Raw genomic sequence first — 25,991 nt, forward strand, 5'->3', positions numbered from 1 at the left:
ATATCTTCCTAGACATGGATAGATAGAGTTTCCATAATCTACTATCATTCAAAACTTCACCAGTATTGTTTATCAAGTTAAACTTTTATCCTTTTTGACTAATCCTAATTACCTAGCCCGGGTAAACTATTATTTTGGAGGTGCAGTTAATTTGGAGCTTCCCCTGAATTATTTGGCTAATTTTTAAGTTTTGGGTTTGTGTCGATTACTTTTATAATTATAGTAAACTTGATGGTAATTTAAATTTTTTTTATTTGAATTTATTTTGTTTGTTTAAGTTTGACTTTATTTTACCTTTTAGATTTAGGTTTGATTTATTTAAATTTATTTTGGAATTTAGCTTTTTATTTTGGTTTGATTTTGAATTAATTTTTAAGTTCAGTTTTAAATTTTAAGTTGGATTTGGTTTTAGATGGTGGATTTCATTTTTAGGTGCATAAAACTGATTGAGTCCTACTTGTATAATTGACACGCTTTTAGAACCCAAGCTTTAATTTGATTTTGGTTAACTAAAGATATAAAGATTTTATTGGTTGAGCTGGAATTGTATCTGAGTCCGAACTTGTTGTACACAGCTCTTTGCGACCTAAGTATCATGTCAAGTTACTTGGATTTGGTTGTAAATTTCTCCAGTAATTCTTTTAGTTTGCTATTTCATTTTTCAATCTGAAATTGTCCTCCTTAAGTTTTGCAACTTGAGTTGGGATTTCAGGTTGAATTGGCTTAACTGTTGAATTTAATTTTAATTGTTCATTAAGTGTTTTATTTTGTTTTGTTAGTTTATTTATTTTATTTTCAAAGTTAGTTAGTTTCTTATTTAAACATGCTATAATTTTAAAAAACTTTTTGCTTAAACCAAAATGTACCTCATTAGGACCTTCAGAAATGAATGTAGACTCGTGACTTGACTCGGGTTCGGACCCGTTTTCTGATTCGCTCTCCGATTCTGGTATGTTTGCCATAAGTGTGAGATAGTTGGTGTGATTTGGTTCTTCTCCATTCGATTCCTTTGCAGATGATTCGTCCCAAGTCGCCTTGAGGGCTTTCTTCTTCTTTAGATTCAGGCAGTCATTCTTGTAGTGCCCCTTCTTGTTGCATCCAAAGCATGCCACATTCTTGTTGTTAGAATTGGGGGTGGAGTTGATCTTCTGCAGGTCCTTGTTGGTGAAGTTCTTCTTTCTCTTGGTGAATATTTTTCTTACCAAGTTCATCAAGTATTCTTCATCATCTGAGTTTGGGTCCGACTTGACTTTAGGTTCCGACTTAATTCTGGATTTTTCTTTCAACATTCTTGCAACAAGAGCAATACCTTTCTCGATTTTGGCATTAGTTTGTTCGTGTAGCTCCAATTCACAAAAAAATTTGTCTAATTTTAACTTGGACAAGTTCCTTGAAATCTTATAGGCATCCATGATGGATGCTCACAGTGTATTTCGAGGAAATGCGTTTAGAGCATACCTTATAAGATCCCGGTTCTCCATCTGGTGGTCGATTGTGTGAAGTCGGTTGAGGATATCTTTTATCCTCGCGTGTAGACTAACAGTCTCGCCTTCCTTTATTTTTTTATATTAAATAGTTTATTTAAATATAAATATCTTTTTGTTACCTTTGCATCATTGGTTCCCTTATGTAGTTCTATGAATTTATCCCATAGTTCTTTGGTGTTTTCATGTGAGCCGACGCGGTTCAGTTCCTCCTTTGTTAACCCACATTGGATTGTATTGAGGGCCTTGAAGTCAATCTAGGCATTCTTCTTCATTTCCGTATTCTAATTTTTCGGGTCCATTGGACATCCGGCGTTGTCAGTTGGCGCCTTGTACCCTTTGGTGACGTTGAACCATTGGTCGAAGTCAGTCTTCAGGTACATCTCCATCCACTTCTTTCAGTATGGTAAATCATCCCCGTTGAAGAGTGGGGGATGAATGACACTGTACCCTTCATTTTAGGCCATTTGAGTACTGAAAAGACAAGACTAAACATGGAACCATGACTTGGTCTTGGATTAGTAGAGTTTGAGAAATAAAATATTGAAGAGTTAGAGTGGTGTTGCACCAACTTCAAGTTAAAACCGAACGAGAAGTTATTGTCTGAATAGGTAAAGCTTTACTAATTAAAAAAAGTCCGAAAATGATTCTCTCGGCTTAATTGGTGGTTGCACTAATTCAGAGCAAAATCTTACTCTGATAGCACTTGTTGGCTCGAGTCACATATGAGGGGGGGGGGGGGTAAATCACGTGGTTTTCAAAAATCCTATTTTATCATTTTAAAAGAAGAAATAAGAAAACAGAAAGTCACAAAGAGAACACAAGCCATTTACTTTGTTCGGAGCCTTTGACGACTTCTACTCCAAGACCCAGGTCCCGCGGACCTATCGATGGGTAATCCACTAAAATCATCTTCCAGTACCTCTGGAAGAGGAATTCGAGTATAGAAAGGAGATCGGAGAAGTGTAACAGACTACACTTCCGTTTGCAGAATTTAAGTGCAATTAACAAACGTTACCAAACTATGTCTGAAGTCAGTCGGTTCACGCTCAGTGTTTGGTTGGCTTCTCGACGACAGTAGGGTGTAACAAAGTCATAATAGAGCAGTAGCAAGAGCCCGAAGCAATCGGAAAGTCGTTTGGATGCGTAGAAGCTCGTATGAGTATTGTCTATGAAGTTTTGGGCGAGCATCCTTATAAAGGGCTTGGAAGGTGCCTTCTATATCCATTGAAGGTGCCTTTAACTCGAGAAGTCTGATCCCGATCGTCCCGACTCTTATCCATAATGATGTCCAAAGTTCATCCTGCAGAAGGCGCATTCCATGAATAGTGCGAAGGCGCCTTCCCTTAGCCTTGAAGGTGTTGGTTAAACCTAGGAAAACGTACCGGTTCCACTGTACAAAATTTTTTGTACAAGTGTCGAACCTTTTCTTAAATAACCTATTGTGTTCTTTAGAAGTTAAATAAGGAATCGCAGACGGAACTTAACATCATTGATTCCAAATTTAACTTATCTGTTCTTAATGGTTTAGATTTGAATCGCAAGCGGAACTTAACACTATTGATTCAAATCTACCTAGGTTATTAATTCCATAAATATTAATTACCAAAATTGACTTCCAGGACTGCATGGCGAGGCACATGGCCTTCTTGGATATGGGAGCAACCACCACCGCCTAGGCAAAGCCTTTTAAGGAAAGCTAATATTTATTTCCTTAAATAACTCTAGGTTAACCAAAAGGAACAATCGAATCACAAATTCGAAAAAGAAGAAAACATAAAATCGAAAAATAAATTCGATAAACTAGATCTAATTGCCTCTTGTATTTAGAATTCATACAAAGAAAAATAACTAGTATGATGCGGAAGAAAAATACTAGTTATACCTTCTCTTTGTAAGCTAATGACCTCGAGATCTTCTGCCGTATTCCTCGCCTCGCCTTGGACGTCGTGTGGGCGACGATCCTCCAAGATGAACACCACCCAAAAGCTTCCTCCTTCTTCTTCTAAAATCCGGCCACCACCACCACCAAGGAGAAGAGAGCAAAGGGAAAGGGAGAAAGGAGAGAGCCGGCCACCAAGAGATCACCCAAGCAAAAGAATAAGAGTTGTGTCTCATGAAGCCCCCTCACCTCTTCTTTTATATTACTTGCCCAAGGCAAATAAGGAAAAACCTTTTATAAAAAATAAAATCATCCAAGAGTTTTTCCTTTTCCCTTTTTATTTTTCCTTTTCTTTCCTCTTGATTGAATCAATCATCAATCAATGGTTGAGATCAATCCTATTTGGTTTAGGATTGAATTTGGTTTAATTCTATTGGCCGACCCTTGCTTGGGCACCAAGCAAGGTGGCCAGCCACAATTAAAAAGAAAGGAAAAATAATTTTTAAAAATTTTACAAGAAGAAATCCTCTTATAAAATTTACAAGCTCTCTTTCCTAAAGTATGAGTTAAAAAAGGAAAGTTTCTAAAAATTAAAATCATGTTTTAAAATTTAAAAACTCTCTTATAAAATTTCCTTTTTTAACATGGTGATAGAAAATTTAAATTTTAAAACTTCTTTTCCTTTTTTTTCTTAAATCATAAGGATGGTTAAAAAGGAAAGTTATAAAAACTTTTAAACTCTCTATTTAAACATGTGGCCTAATTCAAATAAGGAAATTTTAAAAATTAAAATCTCTCTTTTAAAACTTATAGTTTTCTACAAAGAGAAGATTTTTTAAAAATTCAAAACAACCCTCCCTTTTTTGAATTATTATGGCCGGCCCCTACAAGCTTGGTCACCAAGCTATAGGGCCGGCCCCTTTCAAGAGGATGTGGCCGGCCATTGCTTGGTCACCAAGCAATGGTCCGACCCCCTTCTTGGACACCAAGAAAAGTCTTACATTTGGATGAACTTGAGGCTATAATGAGGCTACGACAGGGACCTAGAGGAGAAATTGGTTTTGACCTTCCGATGAGCTTGAGTATCCCGTGTTCGCCCCGAACACACAACTCAAGTTCATTGATAATAACTCATTCTACTAGAGAGTTATTACCGTACTACTGCACCAATCCCAAATTACATTATGTGCTCCTTCTTATCATGAGTGTGTTAGTCTCCCTGTGTTTAAGATTATGAATGTCCACTAATTAAGTAAGTTATTGACAACTCACATAATTAATATCTAGCTCCAAGAGTAGTACCACTCAACTTTATTGTCATGTTGGACTAGGTCCACCTGTAGGGTTTAACATGGCAATACTTATGAGCTCCTCTTGGGGACATTCTCAACCTAGATAACTAGGACACAGATTCCTTCTATAATCAACAACACACATTATAAGTAATATTATTTCCCAACTTATCGGACATATTGATTTATCGAGCTAAACCTCACCCTTTGATAAATCAAAGAAATAAATATTAAATATATGTGTTTGTTATTATATTAGTATTAAGAGCACATACTTCCATAATAACTAAGGTTTAGTTCTTTTACTAAGTCAGTACAAAAAGAGCATACCTAAATGATCCTACTCAATACTCTTAAAGTGTATTAGTGTAATTTATTAGTCAAGATAAACTAATACTTAATTACACTACGACTATACTGATAGTTTGTTCCTTTCTATCTTAGTCGCGAGCAACTGTTTATAATTTATAGAGAATCGACAACATGATCTTCTGAGTGTGACACCACACTCCATGTTGTCTACTATATAAATTAATTGAACAATTACATTTAATAAATAAATGCAGATATTGACCAATGTGATTCTTTTATTTTAACAAATAAATGTTTACAAAAGCTAGACTTTTAGTATACACTCCAACAGAAGGTGCCTTCGGGTACTGTTCATCTAAAGGTTTTTTGCTCTTTCATCCTGCAAAAAGATGTTAGTCCAAAACTAAAACATCTATCCTGCAAGACAAAATTAGCACAATTATAATAATGAGTATTAATTAGTTCCTATCCTCCCAAGACTCGAAACTAGTCAAGGTCTCATATTAGAGATCCGAAATGGACCTAACCTGGACCGTCACCTACTGTTCTCTCAACCGGGACACGTCTTCACTTAGTCACTCTCCTCCAGTGACTTACCTTTACTTACCAATTTGCCAGTTGTTTGGTCTGCAGACCTAACTGAACTTTCTGCTAGACATCCGGTCAGTTCGTCGACCTATCTAGACTTCTTGTCAGATATCCAGTCAGCCTATCGACCTATCTGGACTTCTTGCCAGATATCTGATCGGCCCGTCGACCTATCTGGATTTCTTGCCAGATATCTGGTCACCCTGTTGACCTATCTGGACTTCACATTGGATATCTGGTCGTCCAGTTAACCTATCTGGTTAACTCCTACACACTTGGTAAATTGGTTAGATCACAATAATATTTAACTTAACTTACTTTGTCATTCATCAAAATTTTAGTTAGACCGTTAGTGCAAACTGTACCAACAGATAGGATCTAATTAGTAAACTACTTATTTTTATTGTGCTAACTTTTTTTCTGTAGGGTATACTTTATTTTATTGGACTAACACATTTTATAGGGTGAAAGGAGCACAAAATGCCTTAGGTGAACAATACTTGAGGTGCCTTCCATGCGAAGGAAGGTGCTATAAGCTGGGCGATGGAAAACGCTTTTGAGAGCTTGAAAGACGCCTTCAATCTTATAAGGTAGAAGGCTTCATCGACAATAAGAGCCGAATTTGGGAGGATAAAACCTTGGGGTTGAAGGCGCCTTCTATTGGCTTGAAGGCGTCTTCAACACTCAATAAAAGGAGGTCTCACCCAAGGCTTCTACACAACTTATATATAATTCTTCTACAAGCCTTTCCGCATCCGTTTGACGCTCCGATCGCTCCAACTTCATGCTGTTGCTCTATTGGTGCAATTTTGTACTAACGGTCTAATTCAGATTTTGATGAATGACAAGTAAGTTAAGTTAGGTTTTGTTGTGATCTAACCACTTGATAAGTGTGCAGGAAATCCAACTAGTTCAACGGGCCGACTGAATAGCTGGTACAAAATCCAATTAGGTCGACGGACCGACCGAATAGCTGGTACAAAATCTAGCTAGGTTGACAGGCCGACCGGATAGGTGATACGAAGTCCAGATAAGTCGACGAGCTGACCAAATATCTGATAAGAAGTCCAACTAGGTCAATGGACAGACCAAAAAGTTGGCATGAAGTCCAGACAGGTCGACGGATAGACCGGTTGTCTAGCAAACTGGTAAGTTAAGGTAAGTCACTAGAGGAGAGTGACTAAGTGAGGACGCACCCCAATTGGTGGGATAATAGGCGTCGGTCCAGTTTAGGTCCATTTTGGATCCCTAAATTGAGACCTTGACTAGTTCCTGGTCCATGGAGGACAGGAACTAATTACTACTCTTTAATTATAATTATGCTAACTTGTGTTGTAGGTTTATTGGACTAACATTGTTTTGCAGGACAAAAGAGGGAAATTACCTTCGGGTGAACAGTGCCCGAAGGTGCCTTCCATGGCTATGGAAGGCGCCTTCATACTGTTCATAGAAGGTGCCTTCCATGGCTATGGAAGACGCCTTCACATTGTTCATAAAAGGCGCCTTCCATGGCTATAGAAGGCGTCTTCCACGGCATAAACTTAGACGTCATCGCAGATAAGAGCCGAGTCATTCGAGATAGAGTTTGAACCAGTTGAAGGCGCCTTCCATGCCTATAGAAGGCGCCTTCCATAGCCTATATAAGGCAGGCTCGACCAAGCAACCAAGAACAACTCGCACATAAGCTTCTACACATCCGATTGAGGTTCCGACTACTCCGACTTACTGCTGTGACTCTGCTATGACGTTGTTGTGCCTGACTACTACCGAGGAACCGACTGACACCGAGCCTAAGCTGACAATCTTCAAAGGTGTTGGGTAACGAGCTATAATTTATATATTTAAGTATTTGCAATAGGACAAGTGTAGGGTGTAGGGTATTTTAATGCTCAAGTTGGCAAAAGGCAACCGCGCTTGCCACTAGCGCCCTCACTAATCCTTCCCAGAGCTAACACGGATGAGGTAAATCACGGGTAGCTACTAGTCCTTAGAATAGTGATTGACACATGAGAGGTATTGACTTTTACTATGCCAAGATTTGAACCTTAGACCTCAAGTTGGCAGCAACTCATGCGTTAGCCACTATACCGTCCTGAGGAGACTTTATTTTAATGCTTAAGTGGCAAAAGGTGATTCGCTCGCCTCTGTCAACCAGTCTCTAGGTTAACATGGAGAAGGTAAATCATGGATGACTATTAGCCCTTGGAATAGTGATTGACACATGAGAGACATTTATCTTTACTATACCAAGATTCGAACTCCAGACCTTAGGTTGACAACAACTTATGCGTTAGCCACTATACCGTCCTGAGGAGACTATATTTTAATGCTCAAGTGGTAAAAGGTGATTTGCTCTCTCCAACACCTTCGTTAATTAGTTCCTAGACTAACACGAAGGAGGTAAATGACAGATAATAATGGAGGTGGCTAAAGAGGAGAAAATATATTTAAATATGATGAATTTCAATTCATTTTAATACTTAAAAAAATGATTAATCAGGCTGGGTAACGTCGAGCCTGGGGTGACAGGTCCAATTCCACGGAAGTTTTCCACCGGTCATCAAGGTAAATCAAGAAATGCTCGCAACGGGTAGTCCAAGAACCTAACATCTTTTAGTTGTGTGTCTCATTTGGAGAAATTTTTTTTATAAATTCATCATAAGTGAGGTTCAAATTATAAATACTTAGATAATAATATGTATACCTTGCCATCATAATCACGGGACACTCACTTTAATACTCAAGAGAGATAAGGAGATTGGTGATCCAATAAATATGAAAATAATGTACCTGATAATTTGGATATTAATAAAAGTCAGGTAAGTACAGAAAAATGCCGATATTACTCCAACCAATCTTTCGGCCGGGTAGCTCGCCCCTCCGCCGGTTGTCTCCGGTGCCTTGGTCCGCAGGCGCTGCTGGTTCTGCTGTAACCGGGAAGCTCCTACCCTCATCACCTCCGTTCGCTTTGGCTTCCTCCTATATGAGGTGCTTCTCTTTCGCCGTGTATGTTGTGTCAATGTGTAGTTCCTAGTCTAGGGTTCTTCGATCTTGGTTTACGTGATTCGTCTGTTTCTTATTGCAGGCTGCTCCGGAACTCCGATCTTTGATTTACTTATCCTCTTTGCATTGAATATTACACGAATCGAACTCTTTTTTTTTTTTTGGTGGTTGGGGTTTTTCCACTTTGGTGCCGAGTGTTTTCTTCCGTGTTCATTTTGTGAATTGAAGAAAGCATTAGGTGAATACATTCAATGGCACAAAGAAAATCAAAAGAGTTCCTCTAATTGAGTCCGCTTGAAAGAAATAACGAAGTTAGGGACAAGATCAAGAATGTCTGTTAGAGGCATTTGGATTGACTCAGGAATTGATTTTGTTTAGAAAACTATAAGGTTTTGTGTGTTGAATTGATAGCATTACTTCCGTTGGTGAAACCTGTGGACAAATTGCTGTTCTTTTCTCAGACAACATTTCCACTGATGATGTGAGACATTTAGTTAAACAATGTCTTTTGGATTTCTCTATGTCTCTGTTCAACTCTATCCTGATTTTTGTTCAACTCTATCCATATTTCTCTATGGACTTTTGTTTCTTCTTGCATTCTCTTGCATATAGTTTCATTCTTATCGATTCAATTTTTGCAGGGAAAAAGATTCACCATTGTGCCAAACATGGTTCACTGCTTAAGTTCATTTCTGTTAGGATGATGGCAGCAAGGAAAATCATAAGAAAATGCATCTTAAGCATTTGTCCATTTATTTCATCCAGAATTACCTTGCCAGGAAGCTTGATCTTGACCATAAGCTGAGGTAAGCAATGCTAGTCTGCTTAAAGTTCATGAGTTAGGATTTGAATGAAACACTTTGAGACTTGATGGTAACATCATAAGATGTTTGATAGTTTACTGAAGTATCAGATGCATCGAAGTAGTTACAAGTAAAGTAGTCAAATCTATTAGATGTAACTTTGGAGAAGTCAATTGATATATAACTGGACATAATGTCATTGTCGATTTTTCTCTTGTCATCTCGTATAACTATTGACTAGAAATTTTCATGTAGGATAAATCTTAATTAGAATTTACATGGATCTCTTATTTGGTGGTGAATTCAGGTGGGTATCATGTGCCACGGCCAATTGGAGTTTGTCTACGTAAGGTTGACTTTCTGGCTCAATGAATGTTTAAAGATGGATCCTCAAGATTCCAAGGTGATTCTAACGTTTACCCTAAACCCTTTTCACTTGTTCATTGCATAATTTCTTCATTTATTGCGTATAAACAATTTGAAAAACAATCATGTTATCACATAGATCCACATCTATTTTAGATATTCATACCTGAGTCTGAGTTCAATAGCAGTAGGTTTGACACTAAATTTGTGTTTTGATAGCAATTAGGAGGCAAAATAGTAATTGTGGAGAATATTGGACCATGTTTTTTTTGATTGAATCAGCCAAAAATCTAATCGGATTTGATCGACTTCTAGTTTTGGGTTAACCAGTTGAACCAATGGCTTAAGACATTTTTTTTCTTTATTTGAGTCAAATACTAAACACAAAGAAATCTGAAATTAAACCAATAGCTCACTGATCACAAATAAATAAATATTTTGCCACCAAATCTACTGCCATTATTTAGGTATTATTACAACATCTAATTAGTGCTAACATTGTCTCCAAATACTCCATGAAACCTAATCCAACCCTTAATTTTGCAATTAATTAGATCAATTAGGAATAATGTAGCAGCCAATTGAGGTGATGAAGTCCCCTGCACGTCCAAAGAAACCCACAATTTTGCCTTCTAGCACAGGAAGGGCAAAGGGCACCCCACTCCCTTTCCCATAGGGCCCATAATTCCCTAAGTTGGTCTCAAATATAATTTGGCTTATGCAAGGCAATCCCAGGTAGTTTAAAATGATGTAGCCTCTCATGCAGCTCAGGTACTCTCCCTCTTTGAGATCAATCTAAAAAAAGGAGAGAGAAATAAATAAATTAGTTTAATTTGGATGGTAGTAAATTAAAAGAAGCAATCGATTTGGATTGGAAGCAATAACGAACTTGCACCGGGTTACCGCCCCGTCCACCATATCTTGGAGTTGATTGGATGGATGCGTTCATCAAGTAAGTAAATTCGATCGAGTCTACAACGGCCCCAGAATGGATCTTGATGCTTGTGATCTTGTTCACCGGCCCCATGTCCCATTGGTTGCCGACGTTGGCACCCCAATCACCGACCTTGATTGCTCCAATCTAGCCGTTTTGATCATAATTAAACTTGGAAGAAGAAAGACGAGAGAACAAATTATTCATACCTTGTTTGGTCCATAGCTGCTTGGTACTCCCCCAGAGTAATTAGGGTAGTTAGCACAAGGATTAGGAAAAGTCGAGAACTCTTGATTAGGATAATGTACTTTAACTGTCTCAATTGCTCCCCTCGAGTAGATTTCAATCCTTGTGATGTCGGTAGTCGTCCTCGTCCCATCCCAATTCGGCCCTTGGTCCATGTTGCTAGAGGGTCGCATCCTCTCCCAATTGTATCCTTGACCCATGTTATAGTCCCCGTAGTTATTCATTCGAGCCTATATTGATAGTAAATAAAGTATCTCAATGATAAAAAAAAAAAAAAAAGAGAAAATTTCATCGAAAAGCCTCACTTTGTTTCCGAGCGAGGAGGAACGCACGAGGTAGGAAGAGAGAAGAGAAGAGTAGGAAGCTTTAGAGCCAGGAATGTTTGAAAAATTCTATAACTCGACTTGAATGAAAATTTTGAAACATCAAAAATAATGCCGAATACAAGAATGAAAACTCTAAACTAAAATTATTCCTAAAAGAAAAAAGACAACAAAATGAAGTATAGTAGAATAAGAAGTGTCTCACCATTGCTAACCTCTTGAAGTTTAGAGTTTGAAGAAGAATAAAATGCACACACTACTTATGAAGGATGAGAGGTGCATTTATACAGAGAAAAGGAGACCCTTCTTTTTATATAAAAACTGTTCTATTGCAATAATTGAGTTCACAACAAAATGCATGTGAAAATGCGTGGATTCATTAAATGCTTCGAAAGGTATGCTTGTGGTTGCCTCAAGTTTCATACATGTGTGGATTCTATTTTGTTGCCTTACTCTCTACTTAAGATATATTTTTTTTAATTTATCCATTTATCTTCGTTTATTTTTTACTTGCTAGCCTCATTTAATAGATATTACTTAAACTTTTATGATTTTATGATTATAGAGTGTGATTTCTACGTGCATGAGTTTGTTTGTTATATTCTTATGGAAAATAAAATTTTACAGTTTATTTGTTTAGTTTAAAAATAACATTTTCGTTAGATTTTATTTTATTTATTTATTTATTTATTTTGTTTGGTATGAAATGAAACATTAAATAAAATAGAGACTAGTCTCTAGTGTCTCCGTTAATTCGTTCTTAAGTCAACACGGAGGAGGTAAATTACGGATGACTACTAGCTATTAGTGTCAGACAAAACAATATGTTGTCGGAGATTTAGGAAATTAGCTCAATTTAAATACACCAAATTAAATTCTATTGGGACCTTGACGTCCGCTAGGGGGGGGGGGTGAATAGCGTCTCACCCAAAATGTCGCTTCCTACAATGGTTAGTGTGCACATCGAAAATACAAGATAAACACTAACAAAAGAAAGCAAACCTAACTCGTTGTTTAATGTGGTTCGAAGATGAAGCTCCTACTCCACGGCTGTCCGTAAGGTGGACGATCCCGATCCATCGGTGGATGACTCCCCAGAAAACTTCCGGCTAGCTCAAGTAGCTCCTTGTGGGCGGAGAAATCTCGCCACAAACTCACACAAGCTCTTGATCACTCAAGAAGACCTTGGAGATTCTAATAAGGGTTAACCACCTTTATTTTCGTCAACCTTAACCAAGCTCCTAAGGCTTGCTTATATAGGCCACGAGTTGGAAACCCCGCCTACCAGTCGACTATCTTCTTGTGATCACTCAAGAAGACCTTGGAAACTCTAATAAGGGTTAACCACCTCTATTTTCGTCAACCTTAACCAAGCTCCCAAGGCTTGCTTATATAGGCCACGAGTTGGAAACCCCATCTACCAGTCGACTGCTAAAACCATCAGTCCACTATCCTCTTGTGGAAATTCGACCGTTACATCTCAACGGCTCGATACCAGTCAACTGCTAAAAGTACCAGTTGACTGTTCCACACTGGTCGAGCGAACAGAAGCATTCTGTTCGCTCCCAGTCGACTGGTGAAACTAGCAGTCGACTGCTACAGTACTGCTAAAGTATTGCTACAGTAAACCCTGATTCTAGGATTTTACTCTCGAGTGCATTCACTCAGCACTCGTCCTCGCTTGACCAACCTAGACCTAGCCTTCTAACCTCCTCCATCAGCCTTGCGTCCCTCGGATGTCTCCCCATCCTTCACGTCTTGCCTTCTGGAGCTTCCATCGACCTTGTCATTGTTGTCAGGTCTTCCTTTGCCAAGAGGTCGTGCCTCCGGGATTTCGTCCATTGCCAAGTCACACTTGGATTTACGTTGCCAAGACTTCATGCTTGGACTTACACCGCCAAGACTCATCCTTAGACTTTCCTCTGCCAAGATCACCCTTGGACTTTCCTTATCGTATCTGTATCCTGCACACTCACAATGTATATCAAATACAACAATAAACCTAACTTAAACCTTTGCCCAAACATCAAAACCTAGGGTACCTAGATTGCTCTAACAATCTCCCTCTTTTTGATATTTGACAATCTGTTTAAGTTAGGGAAACAATATATCAATACATATGCAAATAAATATGCAATCTACACATGCATAAATCATGGAACCTAATCCTAGACTCCCCCTTCACCTAAACTCCCCCGCAAAAGGCAAACTTCTCCCCCTTTACAAATAAATGAGCAATCGCTCCTCCTTCACTTAAGCTCCCCCTTGAGTTAGAATTTCTTGTAAAGGTATGTAGGTTTCCCACTTAAACCTAAACTTCTCCCCCTTTGTCATACATCAAAAAGAGCTCCAATAATATCTCAATTATTGGACTCTTTGACCTCTAATGACTATAAACATATGTATTAATCCTCTATAAGATTACATACATGTTCACCACTCTTTTGGTCATTTTCCAATGCTGAAAAACATTTTCAGACCATATCAGTCGACTGCAATAAGTCCCAGTCGATTGTCATCGTCAAAATGAGCTTATAGAGACATTATGTGCTCAAAATTACTGTTACTAGTCGATTGGTAACTGTACCAGTCGACTGGTACTCTATGTTGGCAAAAATCAATTTTTTTTACCCAACTTCAGAAATGCACCAGAAATTCTACAAACATCCAAAAAATCTCAAATTTTATGGAGAGGTCTATTTTATCCTTGTCTACTTGGGAAAAATATATATAAAAATATATTTATCACAAATCCCAATAATGACACAAAATTCAAAACTATCTAAATAGTTCAATTGAACATTGACCTAAAGTCCTAGTTTTAGCTTCCTCTTGATGTATCTGTCCATACTAAACCACAATACTTCCCTAGCATGAGTTTATATGGAATATATACATTAAAAACTAATTTCATGCAATATGACCCCAATGTCATATTTTCATGCATGATATCATCCTAATTGTGCCAACCCACTAGGTTAGAGACTTAAGTCTATCTCCTAACCACTTGACACATTTGATAACCCATCTACCATGGGTCTCAAAGGCTCTTCCTAACCTTAGGAATCTTAACCTTAGTCACCTCCCTTGATGACTCATCCACTATGGCTATACCCACATGGTGCACCATAGGTGACACTTGGCCTATAAACTTGACTTTCTTAACCTTAGACACTTTGTCTTAGGTTAATTTCTTCTTGTCCTTAACCTTGGACATCTCATCTTTGCTATAATTATATGCCACCCTAGCATATTCCTTCTTATTGACCTTGGATGACTTTCTCTTGTCCTTGGTTACTCCTCCCTTACCAATGTCATGTGTCACCTTAGCACTTGACTTCCTTTTGATCTTAGAGGGACCCAATTTGACATTTTTGGATCTTTGACCACCTAAATACATGTCAAGTCCTTTAGGTTCAATAATGAACTTCTCTGGGACTTTCTCCATTTCCTCAAGCTTTGCCTTCAAGACTTGATTTTTTAATTCTAAGGTTCTAACCCTAGAATCAACATGTCCATCATGGACATTTCTAGACCTACCCTTCCTAGGCATGTGCCTCCCCTTCTTGGGATCAATACCTAGGTTTTCAACCACATTCTTCTCCTTAGGCAAGATAGGTTATTTCCTTTTAGGTCTATCATTTGAAAATGATTTCCTAGGATTATCACCTACATTAACCCTATTTCTATCATTATATCTAAAATCATAAATATGCACGGGCAAATAATTCATATTATTTCTAACATGCATGGAGGAATTTGAATTTGAACTTGAATTCAAGTTAGGGTTTATCTCCCTTAACCTTGAAGCTTTCTTCTTCTCCCACTTCTTTAAGTGCGCCAATTTCTTGAGCTTTCCTCTTCTTGGGCACTTTGTGTGGTAGTGATCCCACTCACCACATGTGAAGCATCGAATATGCTTCTTCTCCTTGACTCCATCCCTACAATCCACATTAGTTTCTAAATTAACTTTAGTGAGTTTAGGGTTTACCTCCTTTATCTTTTTGAGCGAAAGACACCTACTCTTGTAGTGCCTCATCTTACCACACTCAAAGCATTTGATATGGTCTTTTGTGTTGGTGCAATCGACCTCTAAGGTTTTAATGTTAGACAAATATGTTTGAGTATGGAGCTTGATCTAGGGAAGTCTTAGTTGTAGGCTAGGCAAGGGAAGTCCTAGTTGGAGGCTAGGCAAGAGAAATCTCAGTATATCGTGGAAGCCATGTGGATAGGTTTGGAGGACCTGATCCCTGGGCAGCCGAATACTGAGGCAAGAGAAATCTCGGTATATCGTGGAAGCCAGGTGGATAGGTCTGGAGGACCTGATCCTTGAGTAGCCGGATACTGAGTCTTGGTGAGTGAAACCAAGTAGTGAAAAACCTAGGGGGAGATAACCTTAGGTAACGAGAAGTCTTGGAGGAGTGAACTCCAAGCAAGGTTGATCGGTCAGACCAGCGGATCTCGGTAAATCTAGGATTAGGTTTACCATTATATTCTGTATTACTATTATTGTTGTTGGTTAATATAGTATTGCAGGAAAGGTCTTAGTGGATCAGGTGATCAGACACTGAGCAGACAAAGTCCAAACTAGATCTGGAGGATATAAGTTTGGCAGGTAGGTTGAGGTAAACAATTGGAGGAGCGACAATGAGGTCGGGTTCCCGAAGGGAACAACATTAGGTCGCTGATCTAACTGAAGAAACCGGGAAGGTTTCAAAGTTGAGATCAAGGTAGTTCTATTGTCCTTTATATTATTCATGCATTATAATATTACTATTGTGCTAACATCTATTTTGCAGGATTCTTTTCTGTCTAACACTGTGTTGTAGGTCCGGTTGGATCGATCGACCGAACCGGAGGATCGATTGACCGAACCGGAGGATCGATCGACCGAACAAGAAGAAATCAAGGCAGTGTTCAGATCAGACCAGAACAGACCGAGTCCGATCAAGCCATGATCGGTCGACCGAACAGTCGAATCGATCGATCGAACTCTGATGACTCAGCACAGAATCAACACCGATCAGAAGCAGAAGGAAATTGAGTTGATCGGTCGACCGAACCAATCAACCATTAATGCACAATAAATGCGGATCTCAGCAAATCTTGACGAACAGGGAAGGAGTTTGTTCGATCGATCGAAAAATGGGATCGGTCGACCGAACACTTAATGAGCAATTAATGCCAGAGATCGAGCCAACGTCAGAATCCAGCCAGGAAGGAAGGGAGCTGGTTCGGTCGACCGAACAGAGGGATCGGTCGACCGAACGTCTATTACACCTATAAAAAGAGGCTCGAGGTTTGAGGCTATAGAATACTTTCTGATCGACTCAAGTTTTCTTCTACAAGCAGTTCGTGCTACAAGTCTTCATCAACTCTGCAAGTCACTCCGTCCGATAGTGCCGATCGAAGCTTCAACTCCATTACTTCTCGATATATTTTATTAAGCTTGCATTGTAATTAATTTAAGCAAGATAGTAGGTTGTTATTATCTTGCTCATTTGTACGTTCTGCTTCTTCCCGAGGACTTCGGAAAGAATGGTTATAGTGGATTGCTCATCGGTGCGATCAAGGATCGCGGACCTTCAAGTAGGAGTCGACCTAGACTCCGAACGAAGTAAACAAGCTTGTCTTTCTTTTTATTTTCCGCTGTGCACGACCCTGATTTCAAAAAAAAGAAAAGTTTTAAAAAGGTGCGATATTCACCCCCCTATATCGCATCCATTCGATCTAACACTTTGTGCTCTTCTTGGTAGTTGAGGTGGAGGGTTGAGCTTCCAAGATCTCCTCTTCCTTGGATTGCTCTTCTTCCTCTTCACTTGAAGATGTGGATGGTTTCACTTCTTCCTCCCTTGAAGATGTGGATGATACCTCCTCATCTTCCTTCTTCTCCTCGGATGTTGAACACGTGTCAACATCCGATTGGTCCTTCTCCTCTTGGACCAATGAGCCCTTCTCCTTGGGCTCCTCCACTACTTGGAGTTTTGTAGGATCCTCATGAAGTGCAATTACCTTTTTCCAAAGGTTGTTGCGTTCTTGTATTCACCTGCATTCAATAACAAATTAAGAGGTAATAAATTAATCAAAATTCTAGTTACTCCTTGTCCGCCTCCGATTGCTCCCTTTGCTCCTCGGCCCAATCTTTCCCTTCTTGTCCGTTGGAACTTCAAACGGTTCCTCCAACACAATTCATTAGTTCCAATCCATTTGGAACCAACCGCTTCCTCCAATACTCGAAATCATCTCGATCGTATGGAGGTGGGATTCGGATATCTCATCATAGAGGTCCTTCGGACTCAATTTTCCTCTAGCGCTCGCTCCCTTGGCGATTAGTTCAATAAGAGCTAACCTAGCTCTGATATCACTTATTGGGACCTTGACGTCCGCTAGAGGGGGGTGAATAGCGTTTCACCCAAAACGTCGCTTCCTACAATGGTTAGTGTGCACAGCGGAAATACAAGATAAACACTAACAAAAGAAAGCAAATCTAACTCATTGTTTAACGTGGTTCGGAGACGAAGCTCCTACTCCACGGCTGTCTATAAGGTGGACGATCCCGATCCGTCGATGGATGACTCCCCGGAAAATATCTGGCTAGCTTGAGTAGCTCCTTGTGGGTGGAGAAACCTCGCCACAAACTCACACAAGTTCTTGATCACTCAAGAAGACCTTGGAGACTCTAATAAGGGTTAACCACCTTTATTTTCGTCAACCTTAACCAAACTCCCAAGCCTTGGTTATATAGGCCATGAGTTGGAAACCCCGCTTATCAGTCCACTGTCCTCTTGTGGAAATTCAACCGTTACATCCCAACGGCTCGATACCAGTCGACTGCTAAAAGTACCAGTCGACTGCTCCACACTGGTCGAGCGAACAGAAGCATTCTGTTCGCTCCCAGTCGACTGCACTAGTCGATTGGTGAAACTAGCAGTCGACTGCTACAATACTGCTACAGCAAACCCTGATTCTAGGATTTTACCCTCGAGTACATTCACTCAGCACTCGCCCTCGCCCGACCAATCTAGACCTAGCCTTCTAACCTCCTCCATTAGCCTTGCGTCCCTCGGATGTCTCTCCATCCTTCACGTCTTGCCTTCTGGAGCTTCCATCGGTCTTTTCATTGTTGTCGGGTCTTCCTTTGCCAAGAGGTCCCGCCTCCGGGACTTCGTTCATTACCAAGTCACACTTGGACTTACGTTGCCAAGATTACATGCTTGAACTTACACCGCCAAGATTCATCCTTGGACTTTCCTCTGCCAAGATCACCCTTGGACTTTCCTTGTCGTACCTGTATCCTGCACACTCACAATGCATATCAAATACAACAATAAACCTAACTTAAACCTTTGCCCAAATATTAAAACCTAGGGTACCCAGATTGCTCCAACAAATTCAACTTATCTGTCGAGATAACATGAGCAGATAATCTCTGGCTGTCAGCTGAGGCTGATTTTCTGCCAAGTGCTGAAGGTTGGCTACATAGTGTCGAGCGGGCAGAGTCGTCGAGCGAGCAGATCGGCCAAATGTCCGACTGAGTAGAGGGTCGAGTGGTTGAGCGGACCGAGCAATCAGTTGAGCAAGTGATCGACTGAGCAGATCGAGCGAGCGTGAGGCAGGACAGGTTGTGACAGAGTGGGCAAAGAGGTTGAGCAAGCAAACGACCGAGCGAATAAGTGTCCAACCGAGCGAATTGAGCAAGTGGCCGACCCGGCGGATTAATCGAGCGAGCGGTCGGGCAAGCGAGCCGAGCGAATTAGGCGAGCGGTCGAGCGAACTAAGAGAGCAGCTGAGCGAAGTAAGCGAGCAGGCGAGCGAACTGAGCTAGCCGGACGGGTGAGTCGCAAACCAAGTGACCGAGCGACCAAATGAGCATGCAGCTGACTAGACAAAAAGGCCAACTGAGTTAGCGGCCCAGCAAATGCAAAGGCCGACTGAGTTAGTGGTCGTGCGAATGTGGAATTCGAACGGGCAGATAGACTAAGGCTTGCGAGGGTCGCAGTTTCCTTAAAACAGATTCGCCACATCTCTGGCTGTGCTTCGAGGTTTCCTCATGTCATCTGTTTTCAGGATATAACGATGAACCATGATCCCCACCAAATACTGATGGTCACGGCGAACTGAGAGGTACTCGACTACTATCACGGCACACCGCCTCGTAAGAGATATATAGGATCGATGTGTGCTAGAGGGGGGTGAATAACACTCGGCTTTTTCACTCGTTTCTAAAAACTCGATCGCGTAAGAGTTCGTGTAGCAAAAATTAAAGAGCGAAAAGTAAGAGAACAAAAATCAAGTTGACACCTTTAATTTTACTTGATTTGGAGCTTGTGACGACTCCTACTCCAAGGCTCGCGATTGTTGATCGTTTGCATTGGACAATCTACTATCAATTCGTAAAAGTTTTACAGATATGCAAGTACAAGTATTAAAATTAAAGTATACCGACAACATAGGATTAGTATTTGGTCGTCGAATGTCGGAGAGCATTTGGATGTTGTTGAATCATCTTGGAGCAGCGCACACGTAAGATGATCGTTCTGAATGTGTTATCCAAAGTTGCTGGTCGACCCTCCTTTTATAGCCGAGCCAGACCTGATCCAGATCCATTGATCTCGGGATCAGTCTTTGACTTGACGTTGATCGGTTGATCGATCCAGGTGTTTGGTCGACTGAATCTTCTGAACCTAGCCAGCTTCTCGTCCACATGCTTCTGCTTAGATAAGAGTCTTCATTCGATCGACCGAGTCTATCGTTCAATCGATTGATCCCGCTGACCTCGTTGGCCTATTTTATCTGATCCACCCAGCCCGACCACATCGACGCCTATCCACCGTTCGGTCGACTGAACCCCAGGTTCAGTCGATTGATCCTTTTGTCGAACCCGATCAGCTGATTGGAAATTTATTCTATTTGTTTAGAGGTTCGGTCGACCGATCCTCGATTCAATCGATCGATCAAGGCTGAAACTTCAACCTTCAAATGTTAGTTTCCCTGTAAAACAGAGTTAGACAAATAGCAAATAATAGTAAAGCAATATATAACTTTTGACAACCTTTGGACTGTCCGGTTCTAATTTTTGACAACCTTCGGAAATCTTAGATCGAACCGACGCCTATTGTTCCCTCAACGGGGAGTGCGCCCTCACCTACTCCTCTTAGAAGAAGTTACCTGTTGCCAGATTGGTCCTCCAGATTGACTGGACTTTTGCTCAGCGTCCGAGACTTCAAGTCTTAATGTTGGATATCCACTCCACGACCCGTCCAGACTTTCACCTGATCCTCGACCACCAGGATTTTCACCTAGAGTTCCTGACTCTAGGATTTTGCCCAAAGTTCATGATCCGCCAAGACTTTCCACCTAGGGTTACCACCCCTAGGACCTAGGGTTATCTCCCCTAGGATTTTCCACCTGCTTAGAATCTACTAGGATTTTTGTTTAAGAACATTTAGGACTCCTGCAAGCTCATTCACATCTGTTAGATAACAAGACAACTTAATTTTTAAACTCTTTGTTATAATCAAAACTCAGGTTCAATCATCTGGTGATCTCTGCACCAACAATCTCCCAACTTTTGATTATGACAACCTGGTTCAAAAGTTAAGTAAATACATATAGCATACAAAAAAACATAGCAATTTTTACACTAAAGTAATTTTAGCTCCCCTTAACTTTTGACTATTTTCTTCTCCTTTGCCATATTAAAAAAAAAAAATTAGGTAGAAAAAGACACTTAATTTCAAAATATAATATTTTATCTTTTTAAATACTTTGAAAAATACTGTCTTTAAAAAATATTTGAGAACAAAACTCGTCTTTTTCCAATAGTATAGGTTTTATTTTGAAAGATTTTTTAAAAAAATTTAATTAGGGAGTTTACCATAGCTAAAATTTATGAATTTTTTTTTTTGAAAAATACTTAAGTTTTAGAAAGCTAAAAGCATAGATTTTGAAACTTAGTTTTTCAAAAATTTATAGTTTTTAATTTAAGCATCTTAACCTTTTTCAAAAAATTTTTTTTATCAAGTACTTAGCTTTTACTAAAAACATAATTAAATTCAGGTTTTCAAAATGACTTAATTTTTTCAAAAATCTTAGCTAAATTTAAGTTTTGAAAATTTCTTAGTTTTTAAAATAATTCCTTATAAAAATACTTACTTAAGAAAATGATTTATTTGAAAACTACTTAGCTAAATTAAAAACACTACTTAACTTTTGAAGAAATTTTTAAACAACTTTAGTTAAGTACTTAACTTTTCAAAAAGATTTTAAAAAAACTTAGTTAAAAATATTTTTAAAAAAATATTCAAGATCTTAAAACTTAGTTAAAAATATTTTTTTTAAAAAAAACTTATTTTTCTAAATTTGAAATAATATTCAATCATGCTTTTTCAAAAATTGTTAAAAAAAACTTAAAATACTTTGACTTTTGAAATTCCTTTTTCTCTCTCGTGATTAATATCTCAAAATGGTTTAAATATATTATTTGAGTTTATGTATCCTAAAGTTCAATCATGAGAAAAAGAACATTTTAAAATTTTATTTCTTTATTTTTCATTTTATCCTGATCATATTATTAAACATGTTCAGCTTATGAATATATGTTAGATGAAGTTTGGTTAATATTAATGTTGATTTTAAATTTGAAAATTAAAAATATTTAAATTTAAATTTTGAATTTTGATTTGATTTTAAGAATAAATTTTGAAAAATATTTAAGTTTTAGATTTTGAAAGATATTTAAGTTTGAAAAATTATTTAATTTTAAATTTTAAAATATTTCAGATTAGATTTCAAAAAATATTATAATTTAAATTTAAAATAATTTTAAATTTTGAAATTAATTAAGATTTAAAGATTAATTAGATTTGAATATTTGAGTATAATTAAAATTTTACAGATTAATTAATATTTAAAAATAATTAATATTTTAAAAATTAATTATGATTTAAAAATAATTAAGATTTTAAAAATTATGATTAAAATAATTAATATTTGAAAAATATTAAGTTATGATTTAAAAATTAACTAATATTAATTATATTTTTAAAATCAATTATACTTTTGAAATCAATTATATTTTGAAATAAATTGTTCTTTCAAGATTTGAGATTAATTAAAATTTTGAAATTAATTAAGATTTTAAAATTAATTATACTTTAGTCAAATTTAAGTTTTGAAAATTCCTTAGATTTTAAAAGAATTTATTGTGAAAATACTTAGCTAAGAAAATGATTTATTTGAAAAATACTTAGCTAAATTAAAAATATTATATCAAGTACTTAACATTTGAAGAATATTTTAAACTAATTTAGTTAAGTATTTAGCTTAAAAGATTTCAAAAAAACTTAGTTAAAAATATTTTTTTAAAAAATTTTCAGATCTAAAAACTTATTTAAAAATACTTTTTTTAAAAACATATATTTCCAAATTTAAAATAATATGTAACATTGCTTTTTCAAAAATTATTAAAAAAAACTTAAAATACTGTGACTTTTGAAAATCATTTAACTTAACTCATTTTTTCTCTCTCTTCATTAATGCTTCAAAATAATTTAAGTAAATTATTTAAGTTTACTTATCTTAGAGTCCATGCAAGAGAAAAGAACATTTTTAAAATTTTATATTTTTTATTTTCCATCTCATCCTTTCTATGTTATTAAATATGTTTAGCTTATAATGAAGTTTGGTTAATTTTGATGTTGATTTTAAGTTTGATAATTGGAAATGTTTAAGGTTATCTTTTGAATTTTGATTTGATTTTAAGATTAAATTTTGAAAAATATTTAAGTTTTAGATTTTGAAAGATATTTAAATTTGAAAAATATTTAATTTTAAATTTTTAAATATTTCAATTTAGATTTCTAAAAATTTTAAAATTTAAAATTTAAAAAAAATTAAAATTTTAAATTAATTAAAATTTAAAAATTAATTAGATTTGAACATTTGAGGATAATTAAAATTTTATAGATTAATTAACATTTGAAAATAATTAACATTTTAAAAATTAATTATGATTTTAAAATAATTAAGATTTTAAAAATTGTAATAAAAATAATTAATATTTGAAAATATTAAATTATGATTTAAAAATTAACTAATATTAATTATATTTTTAAAATTAATTACACTTCTGAAATTAATTATATTTTAAAGTTAATTATGTTTTTAATACTTTAAGATTAATTTAGATTTTGAAATTAATTAAGATTTTTAAAATTAATTAAGATCTTTGAAGTTAATCATACTTTTAAAATTAATTATACTTTAGCCAAATTTAAACTTTGAAAATTCCTTAACTTTCAAAAGAATTTCTTGTAAAAATACTTCCTAAATTAAAAATACTATATTGAGTACTTAATTTTTGAAGAAATTTTTAAACAAATCTATTTAATTTTGAATTTTAAAATATTTCGGTTTAGATTTCCAAAAATATTAAATATTAAAATTTTAAATAATTTTGAATTTTAAAATTAATTAAAATTTAAAGATTAATTAGATTTGAACATTTGAGGATAATTAAAATTTTACAGGTTAATTAATATTTAAAAATAATTTAAATTTTAAAAATTAATTATGATTTAAAAATAATTAAAATTTTAAAAATTATGATTAAAAATAATTAATATTTAAAAATATTAAATTATGATTTAAAAATTAACTAATATTAATTATATTTTTAAAATTAATTATATTTTGAAATTAATTACACTTTAAAATTAATTGTGTTTTTAAAACTTTGAGATTAATTAAGATTTTTGAAATTAATTAAGATTTTTGAAATTAGATTTTACAATTAAAATTAATTATAGTGACTTAGATTGAATTAATTTTAGTTGAATTTTAATTTAGTTAACTTAATTGAATTGCGTTTAATTAATTTGAATTTGATTAACTACTTTTTATTTTTATACCTAGGTTCGTTTCACTTTTTTTTTTTTTAAGATTTTCAATCAGAGAATCTTAATAGTTTTTGAGATGGTTAATTTAATTTTTCACTTTGTATTAAAATCTAAGGATTGAGTTACATTTGAATTAGATTAAGGTTTAACAGTTAATTAATTAAATATTTATTTCAATAATTTTCTTCCAGACTGTGGCAAGTCACTATGCCTTCTTAGGTATTGGATCATCAACCATTTATAGACAAAATTTTTTAAAAAAATTAAATATTTAATTTCCTTTTTGAAAATCCTAGATCTAACTAGTCAAGTATGAATTAGGTTTAAGTCCTTATCTATCATAATCTAAGCATGAATAATAAAAAACAATAAAGCAAACATCACATAAATTTATCTAATGAATATGGTCTTTTTATTGGCTCTCCCTATATCATAATCTCGGTAGGGTCTATCAAGATAATGAATTTGACTTTTGGGGATCCAATATTGACCAAGTTCAACTTGATTAATCAAGTTAGACTTGGGGATCTATGCTTGGACTATTTTTCTATTTGTTCGGTTAACAAGTGATTAATAAAATCTAAACTTACGGTTAGCCTTGTATCCAAGTCCGGATCGATTGTATACGACTCTTTGTTTTCCAAGAATCAAATCAAGATTCTTGGAACCCAAAGTGAATCATTCTAATGAGTCATTGAGTTCTTTGACTTGAGTTTTTAAATTGGAATTCTCTTACTCGAGTTGTTGGACTTGAGTTGAGGTTCCTTCTTGAACTTGCTTAGTCAAAGAACTCGAGTTAGTTACTTCCTTAAGGGTTGTTACCTCATTTTGGAGTGACTTCACCTGAAGATTGGATTTAGCCAATTTTCTTGACAAGTAAGAAATCAAGTTATGTGATCTAATTAGAGATATACTTACATTAGTTTGAGAACTTTTTGAACCGGATACAGATCCGTGACTTTGTTCGGACTCGACTTCTGATTCTGTCTCGGATTCAGATTTGATGACTTGCTCTCGGGCTGGTAGAGCAACAAAAGTTGCTTGCTCGTGTTCTTCTTCGTCCGACTCTTCTAATGACTCCTTCTCCTCCGGTTGTGTCGTCTGAACTCTCTTCCTACACCTAAAACAAGTTATGTGAAATTGGAAATTTTTATTTACAATTTTACCTTTTAGATCCAAGATAGGATTCTCCTCCTTGACCGTTGTCATTTCGAATTTGGACTCAGATTCAGCTATCTCTTCCTTGGCCATCAGTGTTGTGAAATTGGTCTGATTTGATTCTTCTGAGTATGATTCGGAGGTTGACTTTGGGGATTCATACTCAGATTTGAACTCAGGTTCTACTTGGTCTTCTGGCTCTGACGGAATCTCATGAAGCTTGATCAATTTTTTTCCAAAGCTCCTTAGTGTTGTTGAACTTTTCAACTCGATCATGCTCTTTATTTGTTAGTCCGCATAAGAGTGTACATGTTGTTTTTGCATTAACTTCAAATTTTCTCCTTGTTTGTGCATCCCACTTGTCACAGGCGATGGACACATCTTCTTCGACAGGGAGTATGAATCTGGTCTGGATCATAATCTATATCTCTACTTGGGTCTTTAGTTGGTACTCCACTTGGTCTTTCCAGTACTCGAAATTTTTACCGGACAAGAATGGTGGGCGTGCGGTGTTGTCCCATCTTGGTATGTCATTTATTGAAAAAATCTATGACATAACAAAAATAAGTAGACTTGTCCCAAGACTTGGTCTTGGATTAACAGTGGTGAAAAACAATAAAATAGTATTTCACTAATTTTAAGAAAAATACTAAAATAATAATAAAAATATTATGACAAAATTTTGTGAAATGTAATATTTC

At 36.4% G+C, this 25,991-nt stretch overlaps 2 protein-coding genes across 6 annotated transcripts in view; one reads left to right on the top strand and one right to left on the bottom strand.

The window, feature by feature from the left end:
- Positions 1–8,390: 8,390 nt before the first annotated feature.
- The window catches only part of LOC122017016 (probable WRKY transcription factor 21), a 34,194-nt gene continuing 16,593 nt past the window's right edge, over positions 8,391–25,991 (top strand). For all 4 annotated transcript variants that reach the window (XM_042574472.1, XM_042574473.1, XM_042574474.1 and 1 more), the window contains exons 1-3: positions 8,391–8,546; positions 9,203–9,367; positions 9,672–9,767. The gene's annotated coding sequence lies outside the window, so the exon portion shown is untranslated. The remainder of the gene's footprint in view (positions 8,547–9,202; positions 9,368–9,671; positions 9,768–25,991) is intronic.
- LOC122017017 (horcolin-like) lies at positions 9,790–11,744 on the bottom strand. Of its 2 annotated transcripts, none has more exons than XM_042574477.1 (4): positions 11,439–11,744; positions 10,874–11,140; positions 10,626–10,811; positions 9,790–10,525 (listed from the first exon to the last, which is right to left on the bottom strand). In XM_042574477.1, exons 1-4 carry the CDS (start codon positions 11,439–11,441, stop codon positions 10,286–10,288), a joined length of 696 nt encoding a protein of 231 aa, XP_042430411.1. In that variant the 5' UTR covers positions 11,442–11,744; the 3' UTR covers positions 9,790–10,285. The 2 variants fall into 2 exon arrangements, with proteins under 2 accessions (XP_042430411.1, XP_042430410.1); XM_042574476.1 differs by having other exon boundaries at positions 10,620–10,811; positions 11,439–11,738.

Source organism: Zingiber officinale, chromosome 8B, assembly GCF_018446385.1.
Source record: "Zingiber officinale cultivar Zhangliang chromosome 8B, Zo_v1.1, whole genome shotgun sequence".
Classification (NCBI taxonomy): Eukaryota; Viridiplantae; Streptophyta; class Magnoliopsida; order Zingiberales; family Zingiberaceae; genus Zingiber; species Zingiber officinale.

What these genes read in the sequence shown, in the direction of transcription:
- LOC122017017 (XM_042574476.1), bottom strand. An exon ending in GCAGCTATGGACCAAACAAG is followed by an intron (nt 10,812 to 10,873) that starts GTATGAATAATT and finishes CAAAACGGCTAG; the next exon opens with ATTGGAGCAATCAAGGTCGG. An exon ending in GGGGCGGTAACCCGGTGCAA is followed by an intron (nt 10,526 to 10,619) that starts GTTCGTTATTGC and finishes TCCTTTTTTTAG; the next exon opens with ATTGATCTCAAAGAGGGAGA.